Raw genomic sequence first — 19,332 nt, forward strand, 5'->3', positions numbered from 1 at the left:
TTGTTGGTAAATCAACCTGAATGGTGTGAATCAGTGTTCTCTCTAATTTTTTCCATCTGTGCATGAAATGAGTTTTGTTCTGGGCGGCAGTATCAAGGCAGTGTGTGCACACATACATTCAGAATGGGTCCTTCCTGATTCAACCTGAGTGGGATCTAAAATTAACTGAGCAGACGTGAAAAAACGTGTGAGTGCACACATGCCTTAGAGGGAACACTGGTGTGAATGTATCATACTTTTCAAAACAATACTCGGAAACCAAATGCAGAAGGGCAAAATATTAGTTGATCAGTGTTTTGCCCTTTATGCGTTCATAAAACTTGATAAATTTTAATCATTTAAGGTGCTCTCAGAGAAACTACTATGGAAGGGAAGGTTTTTAGTACTGGCAATTGGTCATTTAGTACAGGTTGAGTATCCCTTATCCAGACATGCGAAATGCTCCAAAATTCAGACACCACACCGTAACAAAAACAAAACACTTCAGCTCACTCGTAGATTCCTAATTTTGCTGCTTTTAAACGTGCAGTCAAAACTTACTTGCTTCAGAAAGCTGTTAGTGACAAGGGTTTTGTCTGTAATTCTCTCTAGTTGCGGCTCTGTTTTTATTGTGAAGCTTCTAAATGATTTTGATGTTGCATGTTGCTTTCCCCCTCGGCATGCTGCTGCCCTCCTCCTCCTCGACCACCTCCTCCCTGTGCCGCCACTAGAGAGTTTCTACACAGGACTCCAGTGCTAAGAAGTGGATCCATTGCTGCCCCCCTCCGTCCGTCCGTCCGTGTGTGTGTGTGTGTGTGTGTGTGTGTGTTTCTGCCTGGAAAAGAGTCCTGTGCAGAAACTCTCCAGCGGCGGCAGAGGGAGGAGGAGGGCGGCAGCATGCTGAGGAGAAAAAAGCAAGCTCCCTGGTGCTCTAGTAAACACCACTCTCTCCCCACAGCCCAGTGGCACGCTTGGCTGGAGGTTTCCATGCCCAAACAAAAACTAAACACACACACACAAACACACATGGGGGAGGGGGCAGAAGTGGATCTGCTCTTCAGGGCTGGTGGCTTCTTTTGTGGTGTTCTCTTGGTCAGTTTCTTCCTTCAATGCCAATGGGGAGACTAGAGACTGAAAGGGAGGACCCTTTCATTAAATTTACAGCTACCTGTAGTTACCGTAAATTCAATGCTATTTGTTTTTATACTTTAAATAAAACCTAAAATAAAATAAAATACAGTAACCTTTTATGTTTACTTTGATCCCATGCCCAAGATATCTCATTATGCAAATATTCAAAAATCCGGAACACTTCTGGTCCCAGGCAGTTCAGATAAGGGATACTCAACCTGTACTGGCAGTTGGTTTGAAACAGATTCCAAGGAATAACGTTATTTAATGCATTTTCTTGTGGATTCCAGTGAGCCATGTGGGCAGAAACATGTTTGGGATACTTAAGTTGCAAACCTATATACACTTAGCTAGGAAGAAGACCCACTGAACACAGTGGAACTTACTTTGGAGTAAAAATGCATGGGATTGTGCTGAACTATTTAAATTAAATTCTTGGACTAAGAAAGAACTGGCACTACCAATAGTGTGTAGACTTTGAATATTCTTCTGAAAAATATTTGATTTAAGATTGTGAAGAAGAGCCAAGAATCTCAAATTTGTCCTGTTTTTTCCTCCCAAAATATAGGGAAGTCGTGATAACATGAGTATTGTTCTAGTTTGCTTTTCAAATGCTCCTAAGGTCTCAGATGAGGCAGTGAAAAGAGATGCAGAATTGGATAAGCACTTGGAATCACGGGTGGAAGGTAAGAAATGCCATTCTGTATTAGAAACACTATATTTTGAACCCACACATGACTCCTAGAAACAACTCACCCAATAGGCAAAAACCAACCAGAGTGCACATCTGGTGCAAATGTAAAGAGTAACTCAATCTTTTTGTCTAGCTGTGTATGGATGTGCATCTGAGCAGCCTCAGGATCCAGTCTGCAACCTGGTGTAACTGTGTGACTATTATTCTTGGGCTTGCACAAATTAAGAACAGGTGGAAGAAGCGGATTGCAGAGAAGAAACCTGAATTATGTTTGGCAGAGTACAGATTGTCTTGCAAACATGCAATCTACACTGTTGCTATTCTGTAGCACAAGTGTTAACTTCCAGAAGTGTATTTTTAAGTTAGACTTATTAGCTCATCCCCAGTGAAAGTAGAGTCACTGTTACTAAACATAGCAAACCCTGCTGAAGAGCAGGCGAACTTGCTTTTTAGTTGGTGGTTCCAGGTGTTGGATCAGGCAGCATATGTATCTTGATATACTGAAGTGGGAGTACCATTAATATTTTGTAAGATTTGTCCCTGGCTGAAATATTAAGTATTGTCAAAGACCTCTTCATAATTTGCCTTGAGGTTTTGCTTAGCAACAGAATATTGGTGTGAATTGTAAAAATTCAGTGTAATGCTTTTCAATAAACTCGTTAGTTTAAACTGGTGATGACAAATGCAGAAACTTGATTGGTGTTACTGTACTTTTTGTGGCGCATGGTATCAGATTTATTATGGGAGAGGCCCATTAATGCCCTTCGCCCATCCCTTTTTAAAGTGAATTTCCTTAGGAACCTGCATTCCCTTCAATGACGAGATGGACTGTGGAGCCAGCAGCTTCCATTGAAAATAGGAATTGCATGTGGGAAAGGCTTCTACACACAGAAGAAGGGTGATGTTTGACACTTTGTTCCTCTTCCCTCTGCAACTGCCTGTTTCCCAAAAAAATGAGGGTTCCACAACCCTCATGGTCAGATCTTCAGTAGGTACAGGCAACTACAGAGGAAAGGTGGGGATTGCTGAAAATTGCCTCTTCTCTTTGTGTCCACACACACTACTCTTCATTTGAATGTAGGCCAGTTCCTTTAGAATAGAGAGAGATTGTGTTCATGGTCCAGTGAAGCAGGATGGGGGAAGGCAGGGTTTGTATATAAGTGCAGATATTAAGGAGAATTGGGATCCATTCCTTTTCAAATACTACACATCTCAGCAGAGCAATACAAGTAACATGTAGGCCCCTGAGGCCAGAATTGCTCAGTTTCACATTGCCTCACATCTGAACTTTTGCTTACAGTTTTTTGGGAAATATGCCAATTAGCTCTTCATGGTATGTAAACTGATTATTCTAAAACTTAAGCTGAACATATACTGCACTAAAAAGGACATGACTGGAAAAACTAACATTTTTCTCAGTGGCTGAAGCATGTTTGACAATCGAGCAAATGTGTACATAGCAATTAATTAGCGGTCTGCACATGATGCTTGGAGGAAACTAACCTTCTATGACTGCTCTTCACATCATTTCTCAAGTCTAAATCCTGAACTCATTAACTTAGTTGTCACTAATAGTACTTGTAATTGGGTTTTGTTGACTAGAATAATCCTATCTTCGTACATGGATATTCAGGGGCTCTATCGGACCTGTAGTTTGATCTTGTGGCAATAGGGCCTAACATCACACTGTTGCTCTTGATAATTAGCCCAAGGTCACTTGTTGCCTTTTATTGGCCTAGCATGGGTTTGTCGCTTTCATGTTCAGTGCTGCTCTACTTTGCTGCCTGACCCTAACATCAGTTGAACATTATTTGTGAAGCCAGAACAGTTTGTGACTGAACTAGTTGAATGGCATGGAAATGTGTTGGCAGCGCCTTTAGCTGAAGATATGTTTCTGCTGACATAATATTACTCTGTTCAGGTCAACACAACTTGTGTGCACTAGAAAAATTAAAATTCTGTGCCTATGCAATCCAAATTGGATTTTTCTTGCTTTTTAATAATCTGTATACACCTATAAACTTCAAACGCTGATTCGGCTGTAATCAGTATAACATTTGCTTACAATTTGTACCAGTTTCACAAAAACGTTGTGGAGAAATAGCACTGTCATATTCCACCTCCTAATCTATACCTAATAATATATAAGGATCTTAATGGTGATCCAGTATCCTTCACAACATGGGCTTTGTGCCTGCACAATAGTCGCTGCGGAAGGATTTCAAGCCCCTCATAGTGCTCTAAAGCTCCATCCTTCGTGTATCTTTGGTGGCAGAGTGCTTTCCAGCTCAATTCCTTCTCAATGCCATTGTGAACGCTTCCCTCAGGATTTGCTCCTCATGCTTGCTTCCTGAAAGACACAGTTTACGGTTTGTTTATTATCCCTTCTGACTTTGGACTGTATTTCCTGTTCCTTGCCTCACATTCTGGCTTTTTCTGTATGGACTCAAAAAGACTTTTAAACATTCCTCCTCCCATGGGACCCTTCCCTCTTCAGATAGGCATGACCTCTGCCTGCTTTTGCTTAGGGGAAGACCACAACTCGCGCACCTGCAAAATTTGTTTTATCATTTCCCAATCAAACTATCTACTCTCCATACTGGAGATATGGATCTCACATGGAGCCCTGGACCCAGGGTTCATCAGAAGGATGGGGAGATTTAAAGATCCTCTTTACATGACTTCTCCATCTTTTCCTTATGTCTACAAACTGATTCGGTCTTTGGAAACTTAAAAAAAAACTTTGAACCACTTCTCAGGGTCAGCAGTCTTCTGCAGGTGCAGATCCTTCTCTAAAATGTCTGCTAGATCCTCCTCCTGTGCCTCAAACATCTCTCCAACTGAGGAAACTAAAGGTTACCTAATTCAGATTGCTGAGATGGCAAAGATCCTTGTTTTGGAATTAGTCTCCTATCCAAGAAGTCAAGGACTTGAGTCTGTGATTTCATTGCCTCTACCACATCTCGCCCTGCAGCGCTCCCCATACTACCAATACTAATCCACTCTGCTAAATCAGCATGGGAAGCTTCATCTTCATCCATTGTCTACCTCCAGGCATCTAGAGGATTTTTACCATATCCAGGAGGATGATAGGAAGTTGCTCTTTAAGCATCTTCCACTGAACTCTTTAGTTATAGATTGTGCGATGAGCAGTAAATCCGGCTGGAAGATTTTTGCTCCTGTCGACAAAGGGGGACAGAAAGTTGGAGTCTGTCAGCTGGAAGGTCTATATTCATCCTTATCGCTTTTTATGAAGATAGTCAATTATATGACCTGCATGGCCAAGTTCCACTATTCCATCTGGGAGGATTTTTAAAAAGACTTCAGACACCTCTGACTCTATCCAAAATCAGTTCAAAGCTATGCTAGCTAACTCTGCAGATATTACACACCATTACAGCACTGCGAAGCATCTTTAGAACACCCCAAAGCACGTCTCCCCATAAAGGCAATGTTGTCAAGAACCTCGACTAAAGACCAATCCAAATGGAGTCATTGACTCCCAGTCCCCCTGCCTATTGGAACTTCTGGACCCCTCAGTCTCTCCCCTTTCCTCTCCACCAGGCAATGCCTGGGTGCTAGACATTATTTCAACTGGCTACGCCATAGCAATTCACACATTTCTCCCTTTCCTTGGAATAAAACACACCCCTCAACTCATACTGTTAACAAAAGTCCAAGAACTGTTGTCCAAAGGGGAGTTAGAACCAGTTTTGAAGGAAAAACCAATGGGCAGGGTTCTATTACAAGTACCAAAAATAGACAAAGATCTCAAACCTATTCAAGAGCTTGGTCTCCTCAACAATTTCATTACAATGATTTTATTATTCTGACTCTGCAACAGCTCCTCCCACTACTAGCAGAGGAAGAGTGACTTGCCACGCTAGACCTCAAAAATGCCTGCTTTAATGTTGGAATTTAGCATTCTCAAATATCTGTGGTTTACTGTGGGAGACCACATTTACCAGTATGTGGTTCTATCCTTCGGACTCTCCACTGTCCCAGGCATCTTCACAAAATGTGTGAGTGCAGTCATTGCCCACTTCAGGAAGGAAGGCATCTCTGCGTACCTGGACAACTGATCAGTCACCTCTCCAGACAAAGCACTGCTCACCAATCACATGCAAGTGGTGCTCACTCTCCTAGAGGACCTGGGTGTGCAGGTAAATTAGAAAAAACCTTCCCTTGTCCCGCAGACATAGGTGCATAGGTGCCCCGTTGGTCCTGAATGCAAAATAGCCTTTTCTACAATTTCTACTTATGATTCAATCTTTCAGGTCCAGTCTCACCCACAAGGCGAAGTCCATCCAACGCCTCTTGGGCCTGATAGAATCTTGTACAATGACTGTTAGTTACACCAGACTATATATGCAATGCCTCCAGTTGCAGTTCTTTTCAGAATTCAGTCCAAATGTGGACAGCCAGCATCTGCAACTTCTGTCACCACAAACTATTTCAGAGTCAAATGGGCCGTAACCCAAAATTTGGCTTTTAAAAAGCCAAATCTGGCAACAGTTTCAGACTCCCTGCTCTGATGGACTCTTCCAGGGAGTCTTAACAGGTATGCAGTTTAAACCAACTATTCCCACACTGCTACCACAGATGCATCCCTAAAGGGATGGAGTGCTCAATGCGCAGTGCTTCATGCACAGGGCCTCTGGAACCTCAAATAATCACTCCTCATAAACATGCTAGAGATTTTGGCAGTTTTCTTGGCCCTCAAGCCCTTCCCTCTGGTTCTGAGTGGCAAAACAGTCCAGGTCCTACTAGACAATAAGGCTGCTATCACATACATCAACCGCCAAGGTGACAGTTTTCAGCTTACTCTGCAACCTTGCCATTCAACCTTGGGATTGGTCAATAAACCACCGTGCCTACTCTTTTTAGCTCTTCACACAAAGGGTACCTACAATGACTTGGTAGACAATCTCAGCAGGGAAATGTATCTGTCCTGATGGGAGGTAAATCATGACATCCTTTCCAACTCTTTTCCTATGCTGGGGGACTCCACAAGTGGACCTCTTCATGATTCAAGTGGGCAAGGGATCTCGGGGATGCCTTTCAAATCCCCCTGGAAAACACATCTCTACTACTTCTTCCCACCCTTGCCTTTCCTGTTACATGCCCTTAGCAGAATCGTACAACACAAAACCAAATGCATAATACTCAAGCTGTGGCTATACTTATGCCAAGACAGCCTTGGTTTCCGCTCATTTTACCTCTGTTTCAAGGCCCTCATCACCACCTCCACCAGCGCCCCAACTTACTCTCACAGAATGGGGTGGTCAGGTGTTGCATCACCACATCCAAACGTTGAACCTTGGAGGCTGAACTTCTAGACCAGATATTGCTCCACGAGTAGAAAGCCTCAACCAGGCACAATTACTCATGTAAATGGAAAAGATTTGCAAACTATGCTAAGACTAAAGGCTTCAAACCAACTTGTGCCTCAGTACATAAAAACAGCCCTGCTAGATCAGGCCCAAGGCCCATCTAGTCCAGCATCCTGTTTCGCACAGTGGCCCACCAAATGCAGGAGGACATAAAGTTCTCCTGTATTTGCTCTAAAACATATCAACCTTTCCAATGTATCTGTTAAGGTCCATATGTCAGCCCTTTCTGAGATGCATAAAGGATAGGCCTCTAAAATGCTCCACACACACACAGATTGCAAAAGGTTTCTAAGAGTTCCGCAATCTTTCCCCTCCAGTTAAGAAACCAGTGGAGCCCTGGAATCTCTCCTTGGTACTCTCCACCCTTACCAAGGCATGTTTTGAACTGTTATCCTCAGCCCCTAGTAAGGTGCTCATATTCAAGAGAGTTTTCTTGATTGCAATGACTACTGATAGGAGAGTTAGTGAACTCACTGCTCTTAGAGCTGACATTCAGTTTACTGTGTTTCCCCCCCAATAAAGTTATGCACACTGACCCCGCCTTCCTTCCAAAAGTGGTTTCAGAATTTCACATTAACCAGGACACTGTCCTTCCAACTGTTCTTCATGAAACCTGTCTCCCCACCCCCTGGAACACTTTTTGCACCCCCTGGAACACTTTTTGCATTCCCTAGACATGCAAAGAGCGTTCCTCTACTTCCTGATCAGGACTAAAGACTTCTGGAAGTCGAATAGACTCTTCATTACCTTGAAGGTGCCAACATGTTATCTCAAAGGTTTTCTGAATGACTAGTCCAACTAATCTCCACCTGTTACGACAAACAAGATGTAAAACATCCTAGCACTATCAAAGCCGTTTCAACTAGGACTATGGCTATCTCTACTGCTCAATTGTTGGGCATTTACTTTTCTGAAATAAGGAAAGCCGCTAACTGTTCTTCCAACATGCCCTTTGTAAAACACTACGCTTTAAATATCTGCTTTGCGGTTGAGGTGGATTTTGGGTGGTTTTGTAATGTCTCATTCTCACACACACACACACACACCCGCGAGAACATGCTAACTGCCCACATTGTGAAAGATACCAGATCACTATTAAGAGAAACAGGTAGCTCACCTGTAACTTTTTATCTTTGGGTGATCCGGCATCATTCACAATACCCTCTCAGCCTCGTTTATTTCTGGAAGTACCTGCTACACTGGCCATTCAGGCACTGAGCTGGAAAGTGTTCTGCTGCTGAAGATACCAAGTGTACTCCATGTGCAGAAGGAGGAGCTCTTTAGAGTGCTATGAGGTAGAGATGTGCAAACAGGTTTGACTGTTTGGGGTCAAACCGAACCACACCCTGTTCGGTCCAACCCTGGACCGAACACAACCAAATGTTTGGGCGGGTTCACGGACCATTAACAATTTTTTTTTTACCTGATTCCCCCTTGGGGGAGCTGCTGGAGGTGGTGTGGGGGGGTTTCCCACGGAGGTTCCCCCTCCCCCCAACAGCCTTCATTATGCCCCCGCTGGCCCGTTCAGGTGCTTTTTGGCCTTCACCCGGCAGCCATTTTGGAGGCCATGTGCGCAGCCTCCAAAATGGCTGCCGGGTCACTGGGTGAAGGCCGAAAATCGTTGGAAGAGCGCCCGAACATGCCGGGGGGGGGGCATAACAGAGGCCAGTGGTGGGGAGGGGAACCTCCGTGGACACGCCCCCTCCGCCACCTCCAAGAACTCCTCTGAGGGGGAATCAGGGTAAAAAAAATTTTTTTAATGGTCCGCGAACCCCCCCAAAACTGGGGGTGTGTGGTTTCGAGGGGGTACCAGACAGAACTGGCCTGGCCTGGTTTGAATCCGGTCCAGATTCGAACTGAACTGGGCCAGCCGGTTCTGTGCACATCCCTATTATGAGGAGCTTGAAATCCTTCTATGGGGACTATTGCACAGGTGCAAAGCACACATTGTGAATGATACCTATCACAAAAAATTAAAAGTTACATGTGAGCAACCTGTCTTTATCTATTATCTTGCATCTTGTCATTCCAAAATTTTTGACACTTGAAAATTTGTACCAGTTTGTGGTAATGAGCTTGAAAAATACTCATTCTTGTATAAACTTATTCAGCTGTCCCCAGGGAGCAGACAATTCAAATTCTACAGCCTGAAGAGCTGAATTGTATAAACCTGTTTAAATCATGTGAATATATACAATGTCTGTCTTATATAGTTCTGCTTTTACTAGCCATGGAGAGGGGCAAGGAGCTGTGCATGGCATTCCTGTGCATGGCAGTCTCTAGGAGCCTGCCTGGGTCATCCCTCTGGCTGTGAATGTTTCAACAGGCATTGTCTGAACTTCCAAGAATATTTTTCTAGCTGTGATGGCTAGAAACTTGCTTCACTTTTTAAAACAAGCTGAAATTTTTGGAAAGCTGAATTCTGCTCCCATGCTGAATTTGCTGCCCTGTCACAGAAGCCTGGGACATGTATAGACCTAACAAGCCAAAAACCCACTCCCCGGTTTGTAGTGGCACTGGTACATATTATGTTGACATAAATTGTGTTAGGCGCCATACAATAAAACCGAAATACATTAATATTGTGATCAACTAAACATAAAATAGCAATTCAACTGCCAGTATAAAACAGAGCAGTAGACATTGCCTAAAAGCAGTGGCAGTAATCTGGGCAATCCTACTTTGCTACACAAGAGAGTTTAACTTGGGGCTTGACAAATCCCAGGTGTTGGGAAGCTACGGTGACTAGAAATTTAGCTCGAGTAGGATACTTGGGGTAGTTACTTATTAAAATCTTTTTGTCCCACAAAATGCTGGTTCTGTTCAGTAAATATTACCATTTACCCTTTCCACAAAGTTGATCACGAAGCCTGGTAGTTTCATCAAGTGTCCAGTGTCTGGCTCCTACAGTTTTAAACTGGTTCCTAGATCCAAAGAAAAATGTTCAAGGCTTGGTTTAACTTAGTGCTGAAATGTGGAAAAGGATTGGGGTAAGCAGCCTTCCTTGGGAAGGATGGTTCAGACTGGGTGTCACTACTGAAAAGGTTCACCAGGAGCTTGGTCTGCTTTGTGTGCTGGTTGTTTACGGTAGTACTGCACCCGTCTAGGGGTGGTTGAGCACTTGGCAGGCTACCATAAATGGCTGATGACTTTGTGTTATTTTATCTGGGAAAATGAAATGGATTCGTTGTTGAGTTGTGACAGTACTGAGATAGTTTAGTATGGAGAAGACGTAAGGTGGAAGGGACTGTTTTCAGGCATGCTTGAACTTCAGTTTAAATTGTGGGCTAGTCAGAAGTCTTTTAAGAATGGCTAGAGTTCACTTTGTTTTAAAGCAGTTGCTAATAATGGTTCTGTGCCATTCCTTCCCTGTCTTTTGGAGTCATGAGGGGAGAGAACAAGCTGGAAAAACAATAGGAAGATAATGCAAAAGGGAGGGGGCTAGCCTACATGGCTGTCAGATAAACAGATGACTGGAGACTAGTCCAGATGCACCCTTAGTCAAATGGCCGTGGTCTATGTATGAGCACCACATAACCAGCGGAAAGGGATCTGGAACATAAAAACTCTAATTACAACCGATTATTGGACTTGTTTTGTGATTAGAGTTCCATGGTCCATGTATGAACAACAAAAAAACTGTATATTCTGGTCATTGTGTATAGGAATTGCAGAAGTATAATCAAGGAAATAAAAGGCAACTGCAAGCTATTGCTTAATGAACACATTGGGCAATTGCAGACAGTAAGATTGCAGATCTGCTTTGCTTTTTGAATTTGTTTCATTCTTAAACATTCCTCTTGTCCTTGTATTAGTTGAAATAATTATTTCTTGTAAACTTTTTAATTGGCTTCTACGGCTTGCTACTTGTATCTTTATTGGCTATGAGATAACAAATCACCTGTGTCGTATGAGAGTTCTCTTTGCTGTGGCAGGTTCTGAATGGAAAATGGGCACATGGAGTAATGAAATGGCTCTTTAGGACAGTACCTGTTTGTAGATACAATGAATATTTATATACTGCTTTTCAACTAAAGCTTCCAAAGTGGTTTACACAGAAATAAATAAATAAACTGAGCTGTGATCTCCTAGCATTCATCCATGGAACTGAGCAAGACCATTGATCCTGTATAGCTCAAAATTGTCTGTCTGGACAATATCACAGTTGAGGGTTTCAGACAGGGGTCTTTGCCAGTTTTACTTGGAAATGTCTGGGATTGAAACCTTAGCATTTGAAGCATATGCTGAGTGCCTAATAAGTGATTAGAGCAGGAACAGACAGACTCCTGGCTTGTATGATCTACTCTCTTTTTTTCCAACTGGAACTTTGACTAACAGGACAAGACCCCGAAGGCTGGCAAAGTGGTGGAGCTAATTCCCTATTGAACACCATGAACCATACCTTGGGAAGGCCTCTTTTATTTATGTCACCCCAGTGTGTGTGGTTCTGGGATATGCACACAGGTACAGAATAAGGCATTTTAATATTTACCTCCTTTCAGATGCCCAGCAGAGCAAGTCAAAGGCAGCTAGTTAATATTCATTTTTTTCTATCCAGGGCTTAAGATCTTTACAAGCCTTTAAGAACATAAGAATAGCCCTGCTGGATCAGGCTGAATGCCTATCAAGGCCAGCATTCTGTTACACACAGTAGCCCACCAGATGCCTCTAAGAAGCCCACAGGCAAGAGGTGAGGGTGTGCCATCTGTCTTCCTTTTGCTCCCCTGCAACAGGTATCCAGGGCATCTTGCTTCTGAAGCTGGAGGTGGCCTATAGCCACTAGACTAGTAGCCATGGATAGACCTGTCCTCCATGAATTTGTCTAAGCCCTTTTTAAAGCCATCCAAGGTAGTTGGATGGCTTTAAAGGGCCATGGGATATGGCCACCACCACATCCCATGGCAGAGAATTCCATAGATTACTTATGTGCAGTATTATGTACTTCCTTTGGTAGGTCCTAAATTTTCTGGCCTTGTTAGCATGTTATGTTGAACACAGGTACAGCAGCACATTTCCTAACTCTACCATGCATTTGAGGGGCCCGCTTTAAAATAAATACAGATAGTCATTCATACAGACACATAAATGTACAGAGATCTGTACACCTGTACAACTTGTAAAATTTGTGGGTGTGGGTATGGAATTGGGGACAGTGATCTGTAGTATTGGGGGTGGGAGGGTGTCAGACATTTGTGTTTTGCTATTGATGGCTATGTGCAAGCTTCTGTTGGGAGAGGGATTCCAGAAATCATTTTTGAATGAATAAGTGGTTCTAGCCTATAGCAAAGCAGTTGGAAAGAGCAGAATTCCCTTTTTCAAAAGTTCTTAAAACTTCTTGAGAGCGCCTCTGAAAATGTTGAAGTTCAAAGATTTTGAAGTTCCCAGTAAGGGGCCAGTTCCTAGCCAGATGTGCATCATTCTTATCCTTCTACATGTCGTCTTGTAGATGGGACATTGCTACTGCTACTCACTCCATCCTTGGCAACAGCTTTTTGGATGCACAGGGAGATGTGCTTGCTGTGGGGCTATGTGCATTAGGGAGAAAACAGGGCTGGACTTCTATGTTTTGAGACAAGTATGTCTCTTGCATTTCTGCATAGATTTACCACCTCCTGCGCAGTATGAGATGATGCCTTTCAGCATTTTCCTATATTGCTACTGCCCAATATAGTACCAGTGGGGATTCAAACCGGCAACCTTCTGCTTGATGGTCAAGCATTTCCCTGCTGTGCCACTTAAGGTGACTGGGGTATGATAGTGTGCTGATTATAGGACATCTGAGTAATCTCAGCTCTGTCAGTCCCTTAGTACAGCCCCTATAGCAGAAAAGGCTTACAAATGGCATACAAAAGTCAGTACGGAAGCAGTGGCTGTACAATGAAAACAGATCCTCAGACAAAACTGAGGATCTGAAGGAGGCAATGGTTAGACCACTCTTTAAAAAGCCTTCCCTGGACCCCTTAGCGGTGGATAATTACAGGCCAATCTCCCTTGGTTGGGAAAGGTGACTGAGAGGGTGGTGGCCGACCAGCTCCAGGTAGTCTTGGAGGAAACTGATTATCTAGACCCATTTCAAACTGGCTTTAGAGCTGGCTGTGGGGTTGAGACAGCCTTGGTCGGCCTGATAGATGACCTTTACCGGGGAATCGACAGAGGGAGTGTGACTCTGCTGGTTCTTCTGGATCTCTTGGTGGCGTTCGATACCATCGACCATGGTATCCTTCTGGATCGCCTGGGGGAGTTGGGGATAGGGGGCACTGCCTTGCAGTGGTTCCGTTCCTATCTCTCGGGTAGATTCCAGATGGTGGAGCTTGGTGACAGTTGCTCCTCAAAACAGGAGCTGTTATATGGAGTCCCTCAGGGCTCCATTCTGTCACCAATGCTTTTTAACAACTACATGAAACCACTGGGTGAGGTCATCAGGAGGTTTGGTGCTTGGTGTTATCAGTATGCTGCTGACACCCAAATCTACTTCTCCTTTTCATCTTCGGGAAATGGCACTCATTCTCTAAATGCCTGCCTACAGGCAGTAATGGGCTGGATGAGGGATAACAAATTGAAGCTTAATCCAAGCAAGACGGAGGTGCTCATTGTGGGGGCTTAGAATCTGAGTTAGATCTTCCTGTGCTGGATGGGGTTACACTCCCCCAGAAGGAGCAGGTACACATCTTGGGAGTACTCCTGGACCCCTGCTTCACCCTGGTATCTCAGGTGGAGGCCATGGCCAGGAGTGCTTTCTATCAGCTTCGGCTGATTCGACAGCTGCGCCCATTCCTTGAAGAGGATGACCTCAAAACAGTGGTGCATCAGCTGGTAACCTCCCGGCTTGACTATTGCAATGTGCTCTACATGGGATTGCCTTTGTACGTAGTCTGGAAACTTCAGCTAGTTCAGAATGCAGCAGCCAGATTGGTCTCTGGGGCAACCCAGGGAGACCATATTATGCCTGTCTTGAAACAATTACACTGGCTGCCGATACGTTTCCGGGCAAAATACAAAGTGCTGGTTATCACCTTTAAAGCCCTGAACGGCTTGGGTCCAAGTTATCTAAGAGAGCGCATTCTTCTACATGATCCCCACCGCACGTTAAGGTCATCCGAGAAGGTCCATCTCCAGTTACCACCGGTTTGTTTGGTGGCAACTCAGAGGCGGGCCTTCTCTGTGGCTGCTCCCGGGCTGTGGAATGCACCCCCAGCAGAAATCTGTAATCTTAATTCCTTACTGACCTTCAAGAGAGCCCTTAAAGTCCATCTGTTTGGCCTGGCCTTTCAGGGTTTTTAATTAGTTTTAATCGTTTTAATGCTAACCTGGTTTTCAGAGTTTTAATTGTTATGATAGTTTAGTTGTTTTTTAAGATGTTTTAATTGGTGTTAATATTTATATCTCTGTTTTAATTGTTATTGGTTTTAATGGTTTCTGTTTTTAATTGTAAACCACCCTGAGCCATTCTGGAAGGGCAGTATAAAAATCAAATAACTAATGAACTACCTACCTACCTACTTGACTTCAGGTGGGTATAACATCTTAACTTGGGCACAAATGAAGTGTTCCCCATCAGCTGTTCACTTCCTCAAACACCCTATAGTTAACCATTTTTTCTCAGAAGACAAGTTCAGATTATTGTGGCATAGACAGTGTATGTGAGATTATAGGATGATTTTATAGAACAGGAGAGAACAAAAGACATTAGGAGCTAATCTAAAGGTAAGCTTGGATACATTCAGTCTTATTAGACACAAAGTTTGGGCCTTTAAAATTTGTGGGTGTGGGTATGGAATTGGAAGATCCTGCAGTTTCACTGTCGTTAACACTTACTAAATTTGTTCAGTCACTACTCGTTGAAACAGAGTTTTGGCCATGAAAAAAGCATTCATAGGACTAAAGGTAAAGTGTGCTGTTGAGTTGATGTCAACTCCTGGTGACCACAGAGCCCTGTGATTGTCTTTGATAGAATACAGGAGGGGTTTAGTATGAGATGATGCCTTTCAGCATCTTCCTATTTTGCTGCTGCCTGATATAGGTGTTTCCCATAGTCTGAGAAACATACCAGCAGGGATTTGTACCAGCAACCTCTGGCTTACTAATGAAGTCATTTCCCCGCTGCGCCATTAGGTGGAACATATACATAGGACTACTAGCATAAAAAACCAGTCTTTCAGTTGTTTGTAGTTGTATACAATCTAAATAGCACTTAAATTTGCAAGGTTTTTAACCTTGCCTGCAAGCAAATGGCTTCCATGCATGTACAGAGGCTAGAGGAGTGCCGTAGATGGGGCAGCCTCAGTACAAGATGTTGAGTGGGGCGCCTCTGCTCACAGTTGTGAGGGGTGCCAAGGAAACTATTTTTCATGCACCAACACACACACACACCCAGAACACTCAAAACCTGAGCTCATTCCATTGGACCTACCAGATTGACCAGTTGTTCTGACAGAACATCCCTAGTGATTTGTGTTGTGAGCTCTGAACGGAATTCAAATCCCATTCTGTACACATTCCTAATATGGTAGCTTATATGCTCTTATCGCTTAAGTTAACATGCCAAAAGGGACAGTTAGAGGAAAGATGGTTGGTTGTTAAATAACTACTCCTGGAAGATCAAGGAAACCATCAGCTGCTTGGCCTACCCTTCTATTTCCAGCATCCTGGTTTCCTGTAAGAAGGCTATTGGATGCTTGACTTGCTCAGGTTCTCAAATCTGCTTGCATTAGGATGGGTGAGCATATTGGTAATAATCACTCACACTTGCACTTAAGAAAAGATAGCTTTCCCTGAGTGGTAGGTTGCTTTAAGTACTTGAAGTGACTGAATGAGCTATGTGCTTGCTGTTGCTGGTTCTGTAGAATCATGCAAGCATCAGTTACATAGTTGGCAAGCTTTGCTTTCCAGCTTTGAAAGTAATGTTCCTGAGACATACACTTAAAATTCCTGGCATGTACAGATCAAAACAAATTGTCTGCAATCCTGTTCCCAGGTAAGGCTTCCATAGTGCAATTGCATGCAGGTTTGTAGCAGTTCAGGAGATATTTCTGCCAGGTTGAATGTTTGCTAGATTGAACCTGTTGCAGGGGTGAGTCTGAAGTGTTTTGTATTATACCAACAAACTTGCTTTACAAGAGAAGTCAGGTTGACGATCTAGAGGGATGCATTGCATTTGTGCACAGGGCAATTAACTTTTTAGTATCTCTTCATATTGAAGTCCGTATCTTTCAGTCACATGCTGGATTGGAAGCAGCAGTTTTATTTTAGGAACCTAAAAAGCCTACTTGTAATGTGGATAAGATTATGTGAACTGTAGTTGGAGGATAACACTAAAATTCGTCATTTTGCATTAGTGGATCTCTCTTTTAAAAAGATGTAGCATGTTGCAACCATACCTTAGAATTGCGATGCAATAAAACTCTGGACCATATTCTGTTTTGCCTAAGAAAATTTCATAGAAAGAATAACAAATCTATAATGTTAAGCCAAACCTTTTGACAGAATAATTTGCCCATCTCTTTGTAATCCTATCTGTGCTGCTTTTGATTTTTTTCCCCCTACAGGAATTGCCCCAGTCATTCAATGTTCTGTACGTTGGATGAACTATAAGTGACACACACTTGACAAGAAATGAGAGTTAGAGTATAGATGGAATTTTATTTCAAGAATAGAAGAATGTAAAGAGAATGGAAGAGACTGCAGAAGAGCACAGACTTATTTTCCCTTTTTTTCCTCCAAATTTCTCCTGACTCCAATAAATACTCTAACTCAGTACCCCTTGGACAAATGTCTTGTTTTCTTAATTAAACAATGAATTCTGGTCAAAGATATGATAACTTGTGGCTTTGTGTAAAATTTGATAAGGCAGGACAAAAGATTGATGGACAATATCACCTCTCGACTCTTTTGTTGTATCAAGAAAACACGGAAAACTTACTGAGTAGCATTGATATTTGTCACAGCCTAGTTTTCCATTGGGATTCTAAATTCATCTGTTGTGTTTAATCGGGGATTCCTGTTAGCAAGCTTGGGGGAAGATGGCTGAGGTGTGTTTGTAAGTGTGAACACTTCACTTTCAAAGAAGAATGTTCCTGCCACACTTTGCAAATAAGTGATTGATCTCTTAACAAGATGGAAGAATTAAAAAATGCTTGCAGATTACTTTGAGTGATGTGCCATGGGCTGATGCTAAAGCACTTTCATAAACATCAGGCAACAATCATAGATACCTTCTTTCCTTTTGTACAGGTGAAACTCGGAAAATTAGAATATCGTGCAAAAGTCCATTTATTTCAGTAATGCAAATTAAAAGGTGAAACTGATATATGAGACAGACGCGTTACATGCAAAGCGAGATAAGTCAAGCCTTAATTTGTTATAATTGTGATGATCATGGCGTACAGCTCATGAAAACCCCAAATCCACAATCTCAGAAAATTAGAATATTACATGGAACCAAGAAGACAAGGATTGAAGAATAGAACAATATCGGACCTCTGAAAAGTATACGCATGCATATGTATTCAGTACTTGGTTTGGGCCCCTTTTGCAGCAATTACTGCCTCAATGTGGCGTGGCATGGATGCTATCAGCCTTTGGCACTGATGAGGTATTATGGAAGACCAGGATGCTTCATTAGCGGCCTTCAGCAATTCTGCATTGTTTGGTCTCATGTCTCTCATCCTTCTCTTGGCAATGCCCCATAGATTCTCTATGGGGTCAGGTCAGGCTTGTTTGCTGGCCAATCAAGCACAGTACACTGTATACTTTTCAGAGGTTCGATATTGTTCTATTCTTCAATCCTTGTCTTCTTGGTTCCATGTAATATTCTAATTTTCTGAGATTGTGGATTTGGGGTTTTCATGAGCTGTACGCCATGATCATCACAATTATAACAAATTAAGGCTTGACTTATCTCGCTTTGCATGTAACGCGTCTGTCTCATATATCAGTTTCACCTTTTAATTTGCATTACTGAAATAAATGGACTTTTGCACGATATTCTAATTTTCCGAGTTTCACCTGTAGAAGGGTTTCTGACTTGCTTTTGATTTACGGCTTTAGATCTGTTTTAATGCCCCCCCCCCCTTATATTAACCACCATATCAGCTGCATTTTCAGCAGTTTAGTTTTCTTAGATTTTTTAATTGCAGCCACAAACAATATGAACATAGTTCAACAATGTTGAATGTGACTATTTAAAGTAGACTGTAGTTTTCCCTCTGCTCACCAGTCTTGTTTCCATATTGAGGCTGGTTAAATTTACATAGCTGGGTCTAGATTGCAAGTTATGTTTAGAATGACATGGATGATGTTTGCATTTATAAAGAAGTTTTGTATGTGGTGTTAAAACTGAGTAGGTTGAAGATAGAGCTAGAAAGCTTATAAAGAAGAAAAAGCCATTTGGAAGTTGCTTCTAATTAAATTTGTCATTCATTGAATTTTTATCTTGTCAGCTGCTGATCATCTGAAGCAGCTAGGAGTGGAATTTATTTCTCCTTTAGTCAGTGTTGTAAAATTAGGAGTGTGTTTACTATGTTGGGGAAGATTTCTTAAGAGGGCAGAAAGGTACTATGGAGATAATGGTAGAAGAGATCAGGCAAATGGATAGTACAAAGTAAATGTAGAATAGAAAGAGCTGTAGAATTGACAGAGTGAATACGGAATTATGAAACAGGGTTGAGAAAAGGAGGCAAGGGAGAAACGAATTAAATTATCTAAAGGGTGATGAACTTGGGTTGCATAAGGTAATGAAACATCACTCTGGACAGATGAAATTTTAATGATCAAAAATCACAATAAAGAATTCATAATGAGAAAAGATCTAGCCCTAAGGATTAGGAACAAGGCACATGTTTCATTCGCTGAACGATTACATGGGGACAGAACAAACTAGGAACACTAATTATGAAACAATACATATTTTGAAAATGCATAGTAATTCCATGTAATATCGGTTTGGAAATCTGACTGTTCTTGAGCAAAAAAATTATCAGTAATGCAAATTCCAGTAATGCAAATTCGAGATAGTATTTTTCCTTGACAAAGACTCCTCTTTAGATATTATAGCATGTCATCTTTACTCCAATAAACAATTTCTTCTTTGAGTTATTCAGTAATGTAGAAATGGGTCAGGATCAGAAGAGCCATGCA

At 42.3% G+C, this 19,332-nt stretch overlaps 1 protein-coding gene across 3 annotated transcripts in view; it reads left to right on the forward strand.

Annotated features, from left to right (window-relative positions):
• The window catches only part of PPM1B (protein phosphatase, Mg2+/Mn2+ dependent 1B), a 73,482-nt gene that overhangs the window by 39,132 nt on the left and 15,018 nt on the right, over positions 1-19,332 (forward strand). For 2 of the 3 annotated variants that reach the window (XM_053311910.1, XM_053311917.1), the window contains exon 3: positions 1,679-1,796. In XM_053311910.1, the coding sequence (XP_053167885.1) occupies positions 1,679-1,796 (118 nt within the window). Of the gene's footprint in view, positions 1-1,678; positions 1,797-16,742; positions 16,954-19,332 lie in introns of those variants that run through there. The other variant, XM_053311924.1, reaches the window with a different exon arrangement.

The sequence above is a fragment of the Hemicordylus capensis genome, chromosome 1 (genome assembly GCF_027244095.1).
Source record: "Hemicordylus capensis ecotype Gifberg chromosome 1, rHemCap1.1.pri, whole genome shotgun sequence".
Classification (NCBI taxonomy): Eukaryota; Metazoa; Chordata; class Lepidosauria; order Squamata; family Cordylidae; genus Hemicordylus; species Hemicordylus capensis.